A 15,826-nucleotide genomic window follows, 5' to 3' on the forward strand; every position below is an offset into this window, starting at 1 on the left:
GGGGGGGAGTTTTTTTGCTGTCAGGGAAGGGGTGTAAGAACTGGGAGGGCTCTGGTTTGAGGGCCTGGGAGTGCAGGGGGGTGTATGGCTTGGGGGGGGTCTGGTTTGGGGAAATAAGGGCTGTGGCACCTCAGCAAGGTGGTTTCGGTTCAGGGAGGCGAATGGGAGCTCTAGTCTGGGGGGCAGCTGAGTTCCCCCCTGTTTCGGCAGGGGTTTGAGCCCCAGGAAAAGGTGAAGCCCCCTCRGAGCTGCGGCTCCATCGCAGTCCTTGAGTGAACATCCCGTCGCGGCAGCCTCGTGTGGGAACGAATCCCACAGCCCTTATTTAGGGAAGGAGGCCTGTGGAGGCCCCTGGGGTCTTGGCCAGGGTGTGGGCTGAGAAACGTGGGCCTGACTGCCYTCAAAAGGGGCTTCTAGCTCCGAGGTCACCCCAGAAAGGCAACTTGCCTGCCATTCAGGATCCCCAGGCAGCACCTAGCCCGGCTCGGGCCCTTTCTCCCGTTTAGGAAGGAGCCGCTGTAAATCGTGGCATCGCGTGTGCAGCAGTCGCGTTGCTGGGAGGCTGGCGAGATGCTTCGCGTTCAGCTCTGCGATTGCGTAGAAACTTTAACCCTTGAACCGGCCCGGCATGGCTGTTCCCAGTGGCTTGCGTAGGGGAAGAGCCTYGGAGAGGGTTTCTGGGCCATCTGCCCCTCGGATGGTCCGGGTGCTTCCTTGCCCTTGAGTTTGTTAACTTATTCCCAGGGCTGCGGGTGAGAGGAGCCGGCTGGCCGAGAGGGGGTTCGTAGGAGCCGAGAGGGAAGCGGAGGCACGGAGCAGGTCGAGGTGCATTCCTGGGGCGACGGGTGTGCCTGCCACGGCGCCGGGAGAGAGAGGGATTGCGTTTGCGCGTGGCTGAGAGCGATTCGGGATCGAGCTTGTTGGCCGGGGAGGTGCTGCGGAGCGGCAGGCGACGTCTGGAAGGACGGCCTTGAGCTCCATCCTCCTCTCTGCCGCGCGAGCGAAATGGCGAGYGCTGCGGTGTTGAAACCCCGCGTAAAGCCGCTCCTCCTGCTCGAGTCCAAACGAATCACTTTGGCTGTCTTTGCCCAAACTAGCGATGGGGCAAAAGWGGCAGATTCATCGTTTGTTGTGTAGGGAGACGAGGAGGAAAGCAGCAGCAGTTTGGAAAGGTGCTCCTTGCCAAAGCTAGCAGGGGTAGGGTTCAGGCTGCTCGAACCCTAGCTTGAAATCCAATATCGGGAACCGATCCTGAACTTGTGGCTGCCTTTCAGATCATAAATATGCAAGCGCCGTCTCCAGAAAGTGCTTGGCTTCTCCCAGATAGCTCCCCAAGGCCTGCTTGGCCCATGTATCAGACTCTCCTGTGCTGGGGAAGTGATTCCTATCCAGGAAGGGAGGTCCCGAGGAGCTGGATAAGTTACCTGGCCGCGGTGGTTTTGACGTGCTTGACTTTCCTCCCACGGCAGAGTTCGTCGGCGCCGTGGCAGCTTTGATGTGCGTCATTATGCCCGATCACGCCGACATCAGCCTCCCGCCGGAGGAGCGAGTCCGAAGCCTGATCCAGATGGGGAGCGCTGTGGAAGTGAACGAGGACGTGCCGCCGCGGCGCTATTACCGCTCTGGAGTGGAAATTCTCCGCATGGCTACGATTTACTCGGAGGAAGGCAATATCGAGCATGCCTTCATCTTGTACAACAAGTATATCACGTAAGAGCGCCTCTGCTTCGTTCGCGAGTAGCCTGCGTGGCTACAAAGGCTCGTTATTTTTATCTCGCTTCGGGGGCACAAAGCCGCAGGCCAGCCGGGCTGGGCTGGAAGAACTGGGTCTGGGCAGAGCTCTGCCGCTGAGGAGGAGGTCTGAGAAAGGCTCGTTTTGAATTTCGGCTCCCCTGGGGTGAGGATCCAGCCAGCCTGGTTAGAACGAACAGGAGACGTAGTAAAGGTGCCAGGTACTAGCAGACAAACGCAGCTCACCCATGTGCAGGGCGGGTGTAAGAGTTTCTTTTAAATCCAGAGTTGCCTTAAATTCCTCTGTCCCAGAGCAACTGCCGGTGGGGCCTCCTGTCAGCACGTGGGGAGCTTTTGGCTCCCTGTATTTAGCAGCTGCTGCTTCCTGGTGTTTTACCACCACGGAGCGGCTAATTTGGTTGTTGACTGGCCTGCCGCGTYGTATGGATGGGCAAGGATCACAGCTTTATAAAGTCTCTTGGGATCCCGCATCTGGAAAGGGCATAGACTTGGTGATTTCACGAGTAAACCTGCTTTGGAAGAGGGGCCTGCTTCACGCTTGGTTTATTAAAGCCTGGTGGAGCAGGAAGTGGGTTCCTCCTTCGAGCGCAGGGATCGGCCGTGTGGGAGTGTAGGTTTAGTTCAGCAGCTCGGAAATAATGTAATGATATAATACCCATGTGTGCGCCAAGCCCCTTTTTGAGGAAGGATGTGGGGAAAAGGACTGAGTCCCAAGGACCTGATCCCGGTCATGTGGGTATCTTGGGTCCTGAGCGCCCTCCTAGAAAGGCCCAGATCAGCTATAAAACCAGCCGAGACCCCGCTGGTATTCCAGCTGCCGGGGCTGTGTGCACGGACAAGCGCAGAGCCGCGTGTGCTGGCTGCCGTCTCCGCCGCTGGCCGGAGAAGAGCCATTTTGGGTCCGAAAGCCACGCCGCCGTGAGCCGGAGCGTACGCCGTGCTAACGCGGTGACGTGCTGCCAGGTCTGGCTTATGTCTGACCCGCTTGGAGTATGAGCAGAGCAAACGTGCCCGTCTGTAGCTGTGCCTCTGTCTGTTTAAAGGGCTGAAAGCCATGATCCTCAGAAAATATCCCAGTGGTACCAAATGTCCTGTTTCTTTAGGCTTTTTGGCCCAAAGCCTGTCCCTCCCACCTTCTCCCAGTTTCCGTGGCCGGAGGGCCGGCTCTGGTATGCTCTCTGCTGCGCCCACGTTACCCGCTCATCCCAAACGGGGTTGGCATCTCTGCTGGCATTTTCTCTCCCTGCCCCTGTGTGCAGGGTTCCTGCCCCTTAAATCCAACACATTTTTCTTTGATTAGCTTTGCTTCCTGCCTTGCACTTCCTGAGCTTTTATGGGCATTATAGCGAGCTCCCTGGGACGCTGCTCAGGGAGCTGGGAAGTGTAAAACCCTTGGGAAGTTTTCCAGGCTGGTTACGTAGCTGGAGCCAAAGGAGAAACTCTTTTCTAGCTAAACAAATGAACTAAGTGCACCTTCGCCGTTTCGTTATTGCAGTGAGAGGTGCTGGTGTGCTTTCCCTCCGGCAGCTTCCAAATGCTTGGGGCATTTACGTTAGCCTGGCTGCTAGGCTGCCAGGAAGGTGAAAACTCCATGTCAGTGGTGTGCTTTTCCCAACACTGATGGATTTGAGGTGCCGGCCTGGGTTACCTGAAGATACGAAGTTAATACTGTCATCTCGTTTCTTTAAATGTAGGCCTGTCTTTTCCGTGGCGATGCTGTAGCTCGCGTGAAAGCGGCGGGCTTGAGGCAGAGTGTCTAGGTGTCCTTCGCTGAGGCTGTGATCCGGAAGGCAAGAGCAGGGCGTCCTAAACGATGCCTTTAACAGGACTTGCTGCTATCCCCTTTCCCCTGGATTTTTCCCCTGTAGCTTCAGCCTAAATCTGCGGTCAGCGATGCAGCTGGGGACTTGCAGTGTCCTTTCTCAGAGCCGAGTTCCCTACCTGGAGCGTACGGCCTCGCGCGGGCGCTTTCTGCATCGGGCTCTGGCTTGGGGACGGGGACGTCCCTCCTGGGGCCGAGTCCAGCCTCGAGAAGTCGGCGCGAGGCTCTTGGCTACACCCTGCGCTTGGTGCGTCGGCTGGAAGCAAGCGCTCTGTCCTTGGCAGCGAGTCCTTGTCTTGCGGGGGGGGCTGCGGGGCCTTAGGAAACTGGATTTCTCTTTTTTTTCCCCCCGATATCCTGATCCCAAGGCTGAATCTTGCGGCGAGATTTTGGGAGATCTCAAGGGAGGCCGGCACCRAGATTCCCGGCGAGGCGGCCGGCTCCCCGCTCTGCGCCAGGCTGCCTGCTCGATCTCGTGCGAGTCGTTTAGCCGCTCAGCACTTCTGTTTGCCATGTGTGAAAGGGAGCTGAGTGCCCRGCCCTCCTCGTGAGGGGCCAGAGGGCGGCACGGTTATCCGTRAGAATAACCAAAACGGACTTTTAGCACATGTCTCTCATCACCTTGGAAGACATCTGCTCGCTTCTCTTGTTTAACCGTACTGGGAACGGCTTCTTCCGCGCTGGCCTGAGCGGGTCTGTCCTGCTTGAATCACCAGCAGACACAGTAGGTTGTTTTTGCTAGAGCAAAATAAGCGAAAAAAAAGAAAAAAAGAGGTGGATTTCCTGTGGTGTTTGGGCTCCTGGGCTGCCTGCGTGGCTGTGAGCTGCCTGGCTCTGCTGGGATTGGCTCCGGGGCTTTGCGTGGGGTTTTGCGAGGGACTCGGGAGACGCTGGCTTGGCACACGTGCCGCAGCAGCGCTTAAAAATAGCCTGCGAAGCGACTGCTCGGTGCCAAACAGCTGCTGTTCACGGTGGACCCAGGAGCGCTCGGAGGTTTGGACRAGCCCAAAGCTTGTGGCGATAGGAGCCGCAGGATTAAGCGCTGCCAAGCCTCGGCTGGGCTGCGGATAGGAAATTTCCAACTGTTCCTCCCCTTCTTCTGCCTCCTTCCCCAGCCTGCCACTGCCTGGTCTTGCCCCGAAATCTTCCTCTGGCCACCCGAGCGCTCCCCATCCCACTGCCCATTTTCCACCCTTTCTGACTTGTGGAAACCCAGCTGGTTTCCCCACCCTTCCCAGGCCAGCATCTGCTCTTAATCCTTCTTAATTAATCCCTTCCATTTAAATCTGCAAGCTGTTGGCAGCGATCGCAGCCGTATTTTGTCTCCTYGGCACAGTGACCTACTTCGCAACCGCCAGCTGCGAGCGGGGACCTTGCCGGGCCCTTTGGACGGGGCGACGGCTTCTCCGTGGCTCCGGGCGGTGACGTGGTTAGGCTGATCCTGCAACCTCTGGCAAGAGCATCTTCGTGCTTCCCATGGCAACCCGGGAGCATTTGGGGTTTGCGGAAAGCGCTTCCCTTGCCCAGAGTCCTGGGGTTTTGAAGCAGCTGGGTTTGTTCATCGTACACGCGGTCACGCAGCAGAGGCAAAAGACTTCTGCCGTAGCAGCCGAGGACGCGGTGAACTTGCTTTTCGCCTACCTGCAAGTTTTGTTTTCAAGGTCGGAGCTAATTTCCCTGGACAAACTGTTCTGTTCCCTGGTGCAGAAGGACAGTGTGAGCACTGAGTCAGCTGAGTCCTTGAGCTTGCCTGCAGTCCCTTCGGATGCTCGCAGAGATGTAGGCAGGTGCCCGAGGACCTTCTGGAATTGCTGCCAGAGTCCCGTGTGGTTTAGGCTGGTTTATTAATGTTTCTGCTAAAAGCAAATGTATGTATCCCTGAGGATCGTGTCCAGAGCCCAGGTGCAGGAAAAATCCCCTGTGCAAGGCGCTCCCCTGGGACTGAACAGGATCCCTCGCACGCCCTGAAGAGCTCAGAAGGGCACTGTGTGTTTTTTTGCGGAGAGGCGGGCGAGCGTCCTGATTGCAGGGAGCAGGGCCCAGGGAGGTGGCAGAGCGGGGGGGTCTGCGCTGCAGGGGAATGAGCTTGATCTGGACCCCCAAAACCCAGCTTACTGCTTCGTGCTAGCCCCTTTCTGCTGTCATCCTAAAACACAATCTCTCTTGTGCTTACAGGCTCTTCATAGAGAAGCTGCCCAAGCACCGTGACTACAAAAACGCTGTCATACCTGAGAAGAAGGAGACGGTGAAAGTAAGTAGTAACGCTGTCGCCAAGACTTGAAGGGCTGCTTTTGGAAATGTTTTGGGGTCAGGAATCTTGGGTTTTAGTGGCTCTGGGATGAGTGATCCATCTTCACACTGAGAAACCCTGGCTCGACCAGGCGGCCCTGATCGCTCCGCAGTTATAGTTTGGGCTCTTCTTGCTCAGTCGTACTTGTACGGGGCTGACCGTGGTTGTATCCATCTAGTTGACTTTCTGTTGAGCGCTGGGGCTTCCTTTGCTTCCTCTTAAACTCCCTGCTTGTCAAGCACCCCTGGCTTTTCCTTGCACTGTGAGCAGATGCCTAGTGCAGAGGTGCTCAAAGGGTTGCCTGGGAGGTCCTCGGAGGTTGCTCCTGCCCCTCTGCTCAACGTTGACCAGAAGAGCAAAGGACGACACTGTCTAAGCTCGTGCTCAGCGTCGCTGGCAGTGCTGTCTGTGCTCGGGCCCTTCCTGCGCCACGTGCCGGAGGAGGGTTTTTTCTCTCTGGGTGCTGCATGTCCACTGATCCTTGCATCTGCTCTGGTCCTGCTTTTCTTGCCGTGTTACAACCGTGCGTGTTTCCTTCCTTCAGAAACTGAAAGAAGTAGCGTTCCCCAGAGCTGAAGAGCTCAAGAAGGAGCTATTAAAGAGGTACGCCAAGGACTATGCTAAGTACAGCGAGCGGAAGGTGAGTGAGAGGAGACTGGAGGCCTGTGCTCCCCAGAAAACCCACGGCCACAAAGGGTTTGGAAGAGGGCAGGTCTCCAGGGCTCCCCGGATGCACTGAAATGTGAAGTCTGGGTCACTCCAGCTTGCAAGGTCCAGCCTTGTCACCCGTACCAGAGGGAGCCGGCTGTCTCAGTCTCGTTTCTGCTGCCATTGTGTAGGTGAATCGGTCACAGGCGTCCCTGCATCTTTTCTCCTTGCACGTCCCGGAGACAGTCCAAGCTGGGAGTCCCCATATCTTGCACTTCTTGCTTTAGGTTGTTCCTCAAAAGCCCCTGCAAAGAGAGCAGAGGGGGAGATAACCAAATGCCAGTGCATCTTACAACTGCRCCAGCTTCCACCTCCTCCTCCTTTCGTTACTTGAGGGGGGAGATATTGTTTGGTTGGTTGCTTTTCCTTCTCGTCCCAACATGAGGTACAGGCCTTGTGATTCAGAAGCTCAGCAGGCAGCTGGGCTTCTGCGGGCAAAGCAGAAAACTCTACAGTCAGTTTGCTGTGAGCGAGTGCGTTTTTTGCAGATAGAACAGAGGGAAATGGATCTGGAATTATATTTCTGCGAGGAGGGGTAAGGCAGCAGTTTACTGCCCAGGTCCAGCTAGCTGTGCTGATGGAAGTGCAGATCTCTGGTTGGCAAGCTGGAGCTTCCTTGCAGGAGGAATGCTTTTTGCTGGTTCCCTTTTGCAGGCTACTTCTAAAAGTAGTCTGGGATTGCTGAAGGTCTGCAGGCAACAGGTCGAAAGCTACAGCTCTAAAGGAATGACAGTGTGTAGGCTCCCTATCCTGCCTYGAGCTGGTGTTCTTCTGTCTGCTGATGTCCTTTGGTTTATTTCTCCCTGCAGAAGGAGGAGGAAGAGGAATTTGCCCGCAACTTGGCTTTGCAACAGCAGCTGGAAGAAGAGAGGAATCGGGTAGCCCTAATGAAGCAGCAGCAGGCAGAGCAAGAGCAGTTTCATGCCTTTGAGGAGATGATTCGACGGCAGGACCTGGAGAAGGAGCGTCTGAGGATAGTGCAGGAATTTGGCAAGCCGGAGCCGAGTCCCCAGTCTCTGGATGGGCCCCTCATCCCTGGCGTGGAAAAGCCCCCAACTGATTTAATCCCRAAGGTTCCTGTCTCTCCAGTTCAGCCCACGAGTCCGTCGGCAGGGATTGTGTCATCCAAACCTCCTGTTGTGGACAGATCCTTGAAACCTAGTGCTTTGGGGAGCACGGAAAACAGTTAGTACATCTCAGTACGGCCTTCTCCCTTGCTGGGGCTGAACCAAACACAGCCAAGGAGCCGAGTTGTCTGGGAGGCTTGGAAGTATCTGGTCATGGCTCCATTCCCTCCGGGGATTTGCTCTTCCAAGTCACTGGATGTTCTCACCGTGGTCCAACAAAGATTTGGAGGACGGGGGAGAACCGGCTCCTTTTGGGAATCGGTCTCCCACGCTTCTCCAGCCTGGTCTCTCTGCTGATCTAAAGTCTACAGCCTAATTTGGCTATCGATTTTACTAGGTCCAAATACTCATTGGAGATTGGGGTTTAGTTCCTGGCTAGGCTGACTGAATTCTCCTCTTCTGCCAAACAGGGCACCAAAATACTAATTCAGACTTTTCCAAATTGCTGGTCCTTGACCAGTGAAACATCTTACTTTAAATGACACTTTGTAAGTGTTTGTGTTTTCATTTTCTTTAGCAAAATCCTAGTTTGGACGCACTTCTAAAGATCTTTCTGTGTGTCTCTTTCCCTGTTTTGAAAGAGGTAGTGACCGTAAATGACTTCATAAAGCGCCACAGTGACTTCATTAAAGCGTGAATGGTGTTGTAAGGGTGGACATTAGAATAGTTAATATTTCCAGGCTGATCTTTTTCMGTCTAGTCCCTCTGGGTACTGACCTGAGGGAACTTTTCTCCAGTGTCSCTGCCTGTAGTGCTCACTGTGCTCCCGTTCTCCCCGCAGATGCAAGTATGGATGCTCTTCGCCAGGTCATCGTCCCTAGGGAGCTCTGCCAGAAATTCCTCCAGCTGGCTGATGCCAACACGATCCGGGGTGTGGAGACATGTGGGATCCTCTGTGGGAAGCTGGTAAGGTGCTAATCCTAATTAAGACCCTAAAAATGACGCGGAGGCTATATTTTCAAGGTTTAACCCTATGCAATAGCTTGGAAAAAGACTAGAGCAGCTCCAGAAATTCTTGCCCAGGACCTGGATTCTGCTGCAGATGGTTGTAGTGCAGCGTCACCAATGACTATGATTTCATACGAGCATTGGGGATGATCTGCCTCTCCTCTTCCTCCTCTTCCCTTGTATGTTAGGATTTCCTCAGGCTGCACATTCACGTGAGGTGACAGCCGCCAGGTCCCTGTGGGTGTCCACCTTCTTGTCTCCTGGTGATGACTCTGCTGGGTACCTGCCTTAAGCGCAATGATCCCGTGTTGCCGGTGACAGGCAGCTCCGGGTGACTTTTCCTTTTGGTCCTAGCAGCATTGAGGATCCCAGCTGTGAGCTAGGAACCTCACCAAGACCAGGTTTTGCCCACACAGACCAAAGACAGCTCCAGCCTGTCTCCCCTGGGGCGCCTGGGGCTGGTTTGCTCACAGAAGCTTGCTTTGAAATGAAGTTGTTTGACGTAACAGCTTTCTGCGGTCCAGCTGCTTCCAGGCACATGGCGATTATTTAATTATGAGGCATCATCCCCTGGCAAGTGGAGAGAGCGATTTCCTTCGGGTGGGTACCCAGGGCTTCTCTGAGCTGTCACGGGTGCTCTGCACCACAGGCAAGTCCAGGAGAAAGCTGTGGGCTGTGCTCGGACTCCAAAATTGTGCGACTCCTTTGCCAGTAACTTGCAGTCACCGTTTCTGAGACCGGTAAACGGATGGTAGATGTGTCCCTGGGTTTGATTCCCGAGCTGGCGTTCCCCCGGCTGGGGGGACTGTGCGGTAAATGCAAAAGCACCTCCTCGTTCCCAAAGCTTGAGAAATTACTTTGGCGCCAGTGGGCGGCAGCAGTGTCGACTGCTGGGGGGGTCTGGGGGGTAACGGCCTCCCTGTGCTGCCTTGCAGATGAGGAATGAGTTCACGATAACCCACGTCATCGTTCCCAAGCAGTACGGAGGTCCCGATTACTGCAACACGGAGAACGAGGAGGAGCTCTTCCTCATCCAGGATCAGCACGGCCTCGTTACGCTAGGCTGGATCCACGTGAGTCTCTCGTCCCTGCTTCGCTTCCAGATTGGCCTTGGATCTAGCCGGGAAGGAGTGGGGTGTGTGGAGCAGGGCTGGTGGAGGAGGATTTGCTGGGGGAGACAATATGGAGCAGGGAGCATCCTTCGGCTGGATTCCTCCCTCTGGTGCCGTCACTGCTCACCCTGCTGTGAAAATCCAGGCTCGTTCTAAGCTCATGTGGCTTTTCCTAAAGCATCGGTCCCGTTGGAAGTGGAGTATTGGGCATGGGGCTCACGTTTCATCCAGCTAAAGGCCAACTCCGGAGGCACCATCCGGGCAGCCGGGCCTCCCGCACGGAGCTCCCGCTGTGAGCGAGCGCAGGGCCTCCCCCGCCGTGCGTCCTCGTAGTAGCGCTGCTTTTTTTGCAGCCAGCTGTGTGCTCTTCTGCCACGAGAGGTGCCAGTTCCAGATTCCTGCGCCGGCTTCAGCGCTGCCCTGCTGCCTGTCCCCACGGAGCCTTTGGCAGTCGGATCGGTGCCAAGCAAAACGTTTGGTGCTGCTGAGTAATCTCTCGAAAGCAGCAGCTGCCTCCCGGGCTTTGACAAAGCAATGCCTGCTGCGTGTGCCTGATAGCGCGGGGTGTCTGCTTTTGGCGTTAACTCTTCAGTGTCAGGCCCGTAACGTGCAGGGATCCGTGGAAATCCCTCTGACCTTCCTGCTGGTCTTTGCAACAAAAACCAAACAAGCAAAAGAGCAAAAGGAAAAAAACCTTTCTGCAGGAGTTTGGCTATAAAATCCAGCCCTCGGCCAGTCGGGTAAAGCAGTTGCTGTCCGAGATCTTAAAACCTTTGACCACCTCGGTGGAATATGGTGTCTTGAAGTGTCTCGGCAGCATGTTACGTGCCTGGCGTGCTGTGCCCCAGAGGTAGCGGCATTTTGGAAGCGTGTGGAGTGACAGCCCTGCAGGGACGCATGCATTAAAGCAAGGACAGTGTTGGGCCTTAAAATGTACGTTTGCCTGGGTTATGGTGAGAAACCTGGAGCTCCTCCTGCGCTTTTTCCCAACAGAAAAGAGGAGCAGCTTTTTTGGGGTAATCCAAAGCCGTTTTCTGTCTGTAACAGCGAGCAGGTGCTCTGTGCCATCCAAGGAGCAATGTCCCGTCTCTGTTACGACCTTCTCTCGGCAGACGCAGTCCCTTTCTGTCCTCCGACCCCGCTGTAATTTCCTCTCTCTTATTTTGCCCTGCGTTTCAGACTCACCCCACGCAGACGGCCTTCCTCTCCAGCGTGGACCTGCACACGCACTGCTCCTACCAGATGATGTTGCCAGAGTCCATCGCTATTGTGTGTTCTCCAAAATACCAGGAGTGAGTAGGGAAACGGGGCGGGAGAGGCCTTCCCGTCTGCCCCCGTGCAGGGAGACGGGTCTGCCGCTGGGAGAGGAGCATCCCGCGGTGGGGATCTCCGCTCTCGCTTGGGACGAGCGGGCTCAGGGGCCTCCTCCAGCACGGCAGCGGGTGTTTCTATCCCAGAGGCTGGAGCCTTTTCGGAGCTTGTGTCTGTTTACTGCAGGACGGGCTTTTTCAAGCTGACGGAGCACGGCCTGGAGGAGATCTCTTCCTGCCGGCAGAAGGGTTTCCACCCGCACTCCAAAGACCCCCCTCTCTTCACCGTAAGTCACCCGCGAGGCAGCGGGGGCACGTTCACGTCGGCCGCTTGGATTTTAGCCATCGCGGGGGGCCGGGCTAAGACCTCGGGCGGGAGAGACGTCCCAGCAGGGGCTTGCTTCTCTCGGGAGCCGAGATGCAAATGTCTCCAAGTTATTAGAGCGAGGCGGAGGTGCGAAACGGGGCGCTTCCCTGCAGCGTCGGGTCGGGACGGGGGGAGCGGGTTGGAGGAGAGGTTTGCATCCGTGTCCTGCCGCCGTCTCGGTGTGATGCCGGGCAGGGCGCTGGTTCCTGCCCCGTCTTGGTTTGCACCCTGCAAAGCGGGGGCTGCTCCGGGGCGCGGGTTGCCTAAGGAGGTAGAGCGGACTTCGGGGAGCCGTGGGAGCATCCGACTAACCGTCTGCCCCTGCTTCTCCTCCCTCTTCCAGACCTGCAATCACGTGGCGGTGATGGAGAGAGACGTGGTACTGATGGATCTCCGCTAGGCCTCTTGCCTTAACAGTGTTTCCCGTGAACCGCCTACCTTCCGTCTAGGCCTAGGGAAGATTCATTTCCTCCCGTAGCAGATGATTTCTACCGTGTAGCGACCCTTCCCCTCCCTCCCCCAGTAATCGCRGTGGAATCGGTAACCTGACCTCAGTGGGGGCAGGTGAAACCTCGGTGCGCGGCGTGGGGCTCGCGAAGCGGTGCTGAGGTTCGAGGCGTGGGGAGAAGCTAACTGGAAACGCAAAGACCGACTCTAACACCGAAGCACTCGTGTAACACTCTAATCCGTGGCGAGACCGGCTTCTCGGCGAGTTCCCCGGGAGCTTCCACGACCCCGAGGTGTGGAAACCTCCTCAAGTGCTTTCCAGAGTGGGCCTTGCCCAAATTAACTCGTGCTCTGCTTCGCTGCTCTTTCCTGATTGCTAAACCGTGCCCCCGGCCCGGCCGGTTGGAGCCGCCGAGCCTTTGGTGTAGTTTTAAGATCGAATCCTTCCTAACCCCTCTCGCCCCGTACGAGACCTCGTCTTCGCGGCCCCCAGCGCGTCCTGCTCGCTGGTGCTCGGGTGGGGTAAGAAGGGACCCAAGCCTTGTGCTTTCTCCTGCCTTTGGAGACCCGCGTTTTGGTCCCACGCGGACCCTGCGACCCGGCTGCTCGCCCGGGCTCCTGGGAGGGGAGGAAGGCCGGAGTTGCCTTTCCGTCCGGGATACGGATAGACGCGTTATCTGTGTAACGGGCTGGTACGTCTACCCGCAAAAGGGCAAACGCAATTCTTCGGTGTACAGTTTAATACAGACGGATTCTCTTACCTCGCGTGGGTTTCCTTTGCCGCTTGGACAGCGGGAATGTTTTCCTCGACCGAGTTTGTGGGGCTGGAGGGGAGCAGAGYTGCCAGCCAAGAGGGGGAACCGATTTATTTAGGGTATTTCTTTGCAACAGGCACCTCTAGTGCGACAGGCTTCTGCTGCAGTCTCGTGGTCGTTTTTGGAGATGGGCTACCCCGGCAGCAGGAAGGGCGCAAGGTGCCTTCACGACACCAACTTTCTGACCTAATTTATTTAAAACCTCTTCGGCGGTGGGTTTTGGTGCCCCGGTTTAGGGGTGTTCGCCCCACGCRTGTCCCTGCCGCTGGGCGCAGGTGAGAAGGAGCTGCCTGCTGCGACCCCGGGGACGGTGAGGGGATGCTAGGTGCGAAAGCCCGTCCTGCAAAACGGCGCTTCCTTTGCCGATGGGTCAAATTGGTAGCGAACACCAGCGAATTTATCTCCGCTCCCCGGTCCCGAAGGTCCCGACCGGGTCTGCGGGCACTTCCCGCAAAAGCCGGGGCAAAGCCTCCGGCATTTTCTGAAGCCGCTTTCCATTCCTGGGCCGAGCCAGAGCACTGAGCAGAGAGGCTCGGCCGAGGCGAGGAGCCGGGGGCGAATCCCTGCTCCTGTCCCTCGCTGGGCACCTTTTCCTGCAGAGGGGGGCCGAGTTGTCCAGCTGCGTGCTGGGATGGATAGTAAATTCCCGGCGCTGCCGCCCGCATCCCACCACACCGCCCCGTCTGTGCAGTGCAGCGGCGCTGCCCGCGCCGGGACGGATATGGCTGCGTTGCACCTCGGAATCGCTCGAATCGGAGGGGCTGGATTTGGGACAAGCTAAGCACCATGGCTTGAAAAAAAAAGCTGCTTTCTGCAACGTATCCACGTGCTAAAGAAACCCGGCGTTGCGGGAATGTTTTTTTTCCAGCATCCCCCAGGGTTGCCTGTTTTGGGGGCTCGGAGCTGGGCTTTCCTGCAGTGCCGGAGCCGGAGGCAGGGAGCGATGCTTAATGGAGCCTCCGCCTTCGGGGGGCTGGGAAGGAGCCTGGCTGCGGGCTGGAGCGCCCGTCCGTCCATCCATCCGTCCTCAGGGGCGGCCCGAGCCGCTTAAAGCGCGAACGTTACCCTTATACGGAGGTGCCGAGGGCCGGCGTGCCCGTGGGAAGACTTTGGAAATCCCACGGCAAACGGCGGCGGCCGGGTCGGGCCAAGCCCCCCCCTTCCCTCCCCTCCCGGCGGCGCCTGGGGCGCAGCCTCCGCGGAGCGGCCGGCGGCCTTGCGCGCGGCGCGGGATGCCTGGCATTCCCGGCGGCAGCAGCGGCGGCCGCTTCCCCGCGGGCATGCCGAGCCGAGCGCCAGCCGAGCCGAGCCGGGCCAGGCCGGGCCGGCGGCTCCATTGGCTGCGGCGGCTCAACGTTGCCTTTTTAGGCTGCGCGCCCGCTCCGGCGTGGGGCTTCGCTGCCGGCGTCGGAGCCGCAAACTGCTCCAGGGATTTGGGCGTGCTTTTTCGGGAGGCGAGCGGAAACGCGAGGATGCCGCCGCCCCGAATCCAAGCATCCCGGGGGCCAGCGATGCTCTTGGAGGGGATTTTTCCCCCGGGAACGGCAGCGGCCGTGCAGCTTGTCCCCGGCCCTGCGTTGCACCGCGGCTGTGCCGGGTCGGAGGCGGCGGCGGGCAGAGTATCGCCCCGGCCTTGGCACCGTCACCTTTCCCGCATCCCGCTGGCCTGTCCCCCGCGTCGCTGCTCCCATCCCACCCCCAGTTTTTTATTTTCTCCTGCTATCTCCTTTTTTTCCCCCCTGGAGTGTCATATATGGCCACCTTTTGCCTCGGTGACCTCACGGTTGGTGGCGGGCCAGGGTGCCGCATCCAGCCTCCGGGTTTTCCCGGAGGATGGGCAAGGGCCGGAGCTGTCCATGGCAGTGGCAGGAGGCTGCTCTTTCCCACAGGGGCCATGGCCTGCCAGGACACCTGGGTCCCCGCGGCGGGGACGGGGACGGGGGGGGTTATCGCCTGGTGAGCCATGGTGGGAGGTCACCCCGTGCCTCAGTTTCCCCACCTGCAACGCGCATCCGCCGCTGGGGACCGTTGCCCCTAAAACAGCAGCCGGGCTGCGGCCACCCCAAAAGCCCCAAAACGGGGGCAAAAAGAGCGGAACGGGCCCAGGCGGAGATGCCGCGGGATGCTGGCGGAGCCGGGGCGGAAGCCCCGGGGCTTTCAGCATCCTCGGGATGCCGAGCACCGCAACGGGGGGGGGGGGGCAACGCCGCGGGATTGCTCCGGACCACCGAGGGCCAAAGGCCATTCTTGGTAGCATCTTCCCGGGAACCGTAGCTGCTCCCGCTTCTTTTCCCCCCTCCCCGAACGTAGCTTATAAGGACTTGCGCCTCRCTTGTTTATCGGAGCGCAGCCTAGACGGAGCGGGCTCCCGCGGGGGCCGTCGCCTCCCGCGCACCCCTGCACGCATTTTTCTTACGATAATTAACTGGGCCGGGTCCGACCGCCAGCCCAAGGTCAATTTAATGAAATAAAGCACCTTATATGGCCATACGGCCACCGCACCATCACTTAGCCTATTTAGGGCCTTTGTTTAGAGAGGATCCGCCTCTGAGGTTTCCAAGTCTCCCTGGTATTTATACCAAAGGCGCAGCGGGACTCGGTCCCAGAGGAAAGGAGCTCTCGCCTCCGCGGTGAGTACGGCAGGCGGCTGCTCGCCCCGCGCCCGCCGCCGCCCGCACGGGGAGAAGCTCCGGCGGGGCGGCAGCGCCGGCGGCTGCGGCGCCCCTTCGGCTGCGGCGTCCCTTCGGCTGGGTTTCGCACGGGGTCCGGCGCGGATTTTGTTGGGGGGGGTGGGAAAATCCCCACTGGGCCCAGGCGGGATGGTTCCCACGGTGGGACGGTTCCCGCGGCGGGATGGTTCCCGCGGTGGGCGCAAGGGTCGGCGCGGGAGCGCTCACGCCGCGGAGGGAGCCGCGGTCCCGTCGGGCTTTTCCCGGCCGCGGGAATGGGTCGCTGTGATTTTATTTTTATTTTTGGCCCATCGTGGGGGGGTTTTGCCCCCCGGGGCCTCGCTGGCGATGCAATACGGCATTTCCCAGGCGCTGAACCGCATGGAACGGGGGGGGGGACCATCCTGCCCGGTGCTGAGCACCTCCGCCCGGGGGGGCCCCGAGGGCAGGGACGGAGGT

The 15,826-nt window shown here is 58.4% G+C and overlaps 1 protein-coding gene across 1 annotated transcript; it reads left to right on the forward strand.

The window, feature by feature from the left end:
• Positions 1-743: 743 nt before the first annotated feature.
• On the forward strand, positions 744-12,648 carry STAMBP (STAM binding protein). The gene is made up of 10 exons (XM_026081831.1): positions 744-825; positions 1,470-1,710; positions 5,750-5,825; positions 6,409-6,504; positions 7,382-7,757; positions 8,481-8,605; positions 9,583-9,720; positions 10,939-11,051; positions 11,257-11,356; positions 11,780-12,648. The coding sequence occupies exons 2-10, from the start codon at positions 1,496-1,498 to the stop codon at positions 11,834-11,836; spliced, it is 1,296 nt and encodes a 431-aa protein (XP_025937616.1). The 5' UTR covers positions 744-825; positions 1,470-1,495; the 3' UTR covers positions 11,837-12,648.
• The last annotated feature ends 3,178 nt before the right edge of the window (positions 12,649-15,826 follow it).

This window comes from Apteryx rowi, unplaced genomic scaffold, assembly GCF_003343035.1.
Source record: "Apteryx rowi isolate R43461 unplaced genomic scaffold, aptRow1 scaffold_56, whole genome shotgun sequence".
NCBI lineage: Eukaryota > Metazoa > Chordata > Aves > Apterygiformes > Apterygidae > Apteryx > Apteryx rowi.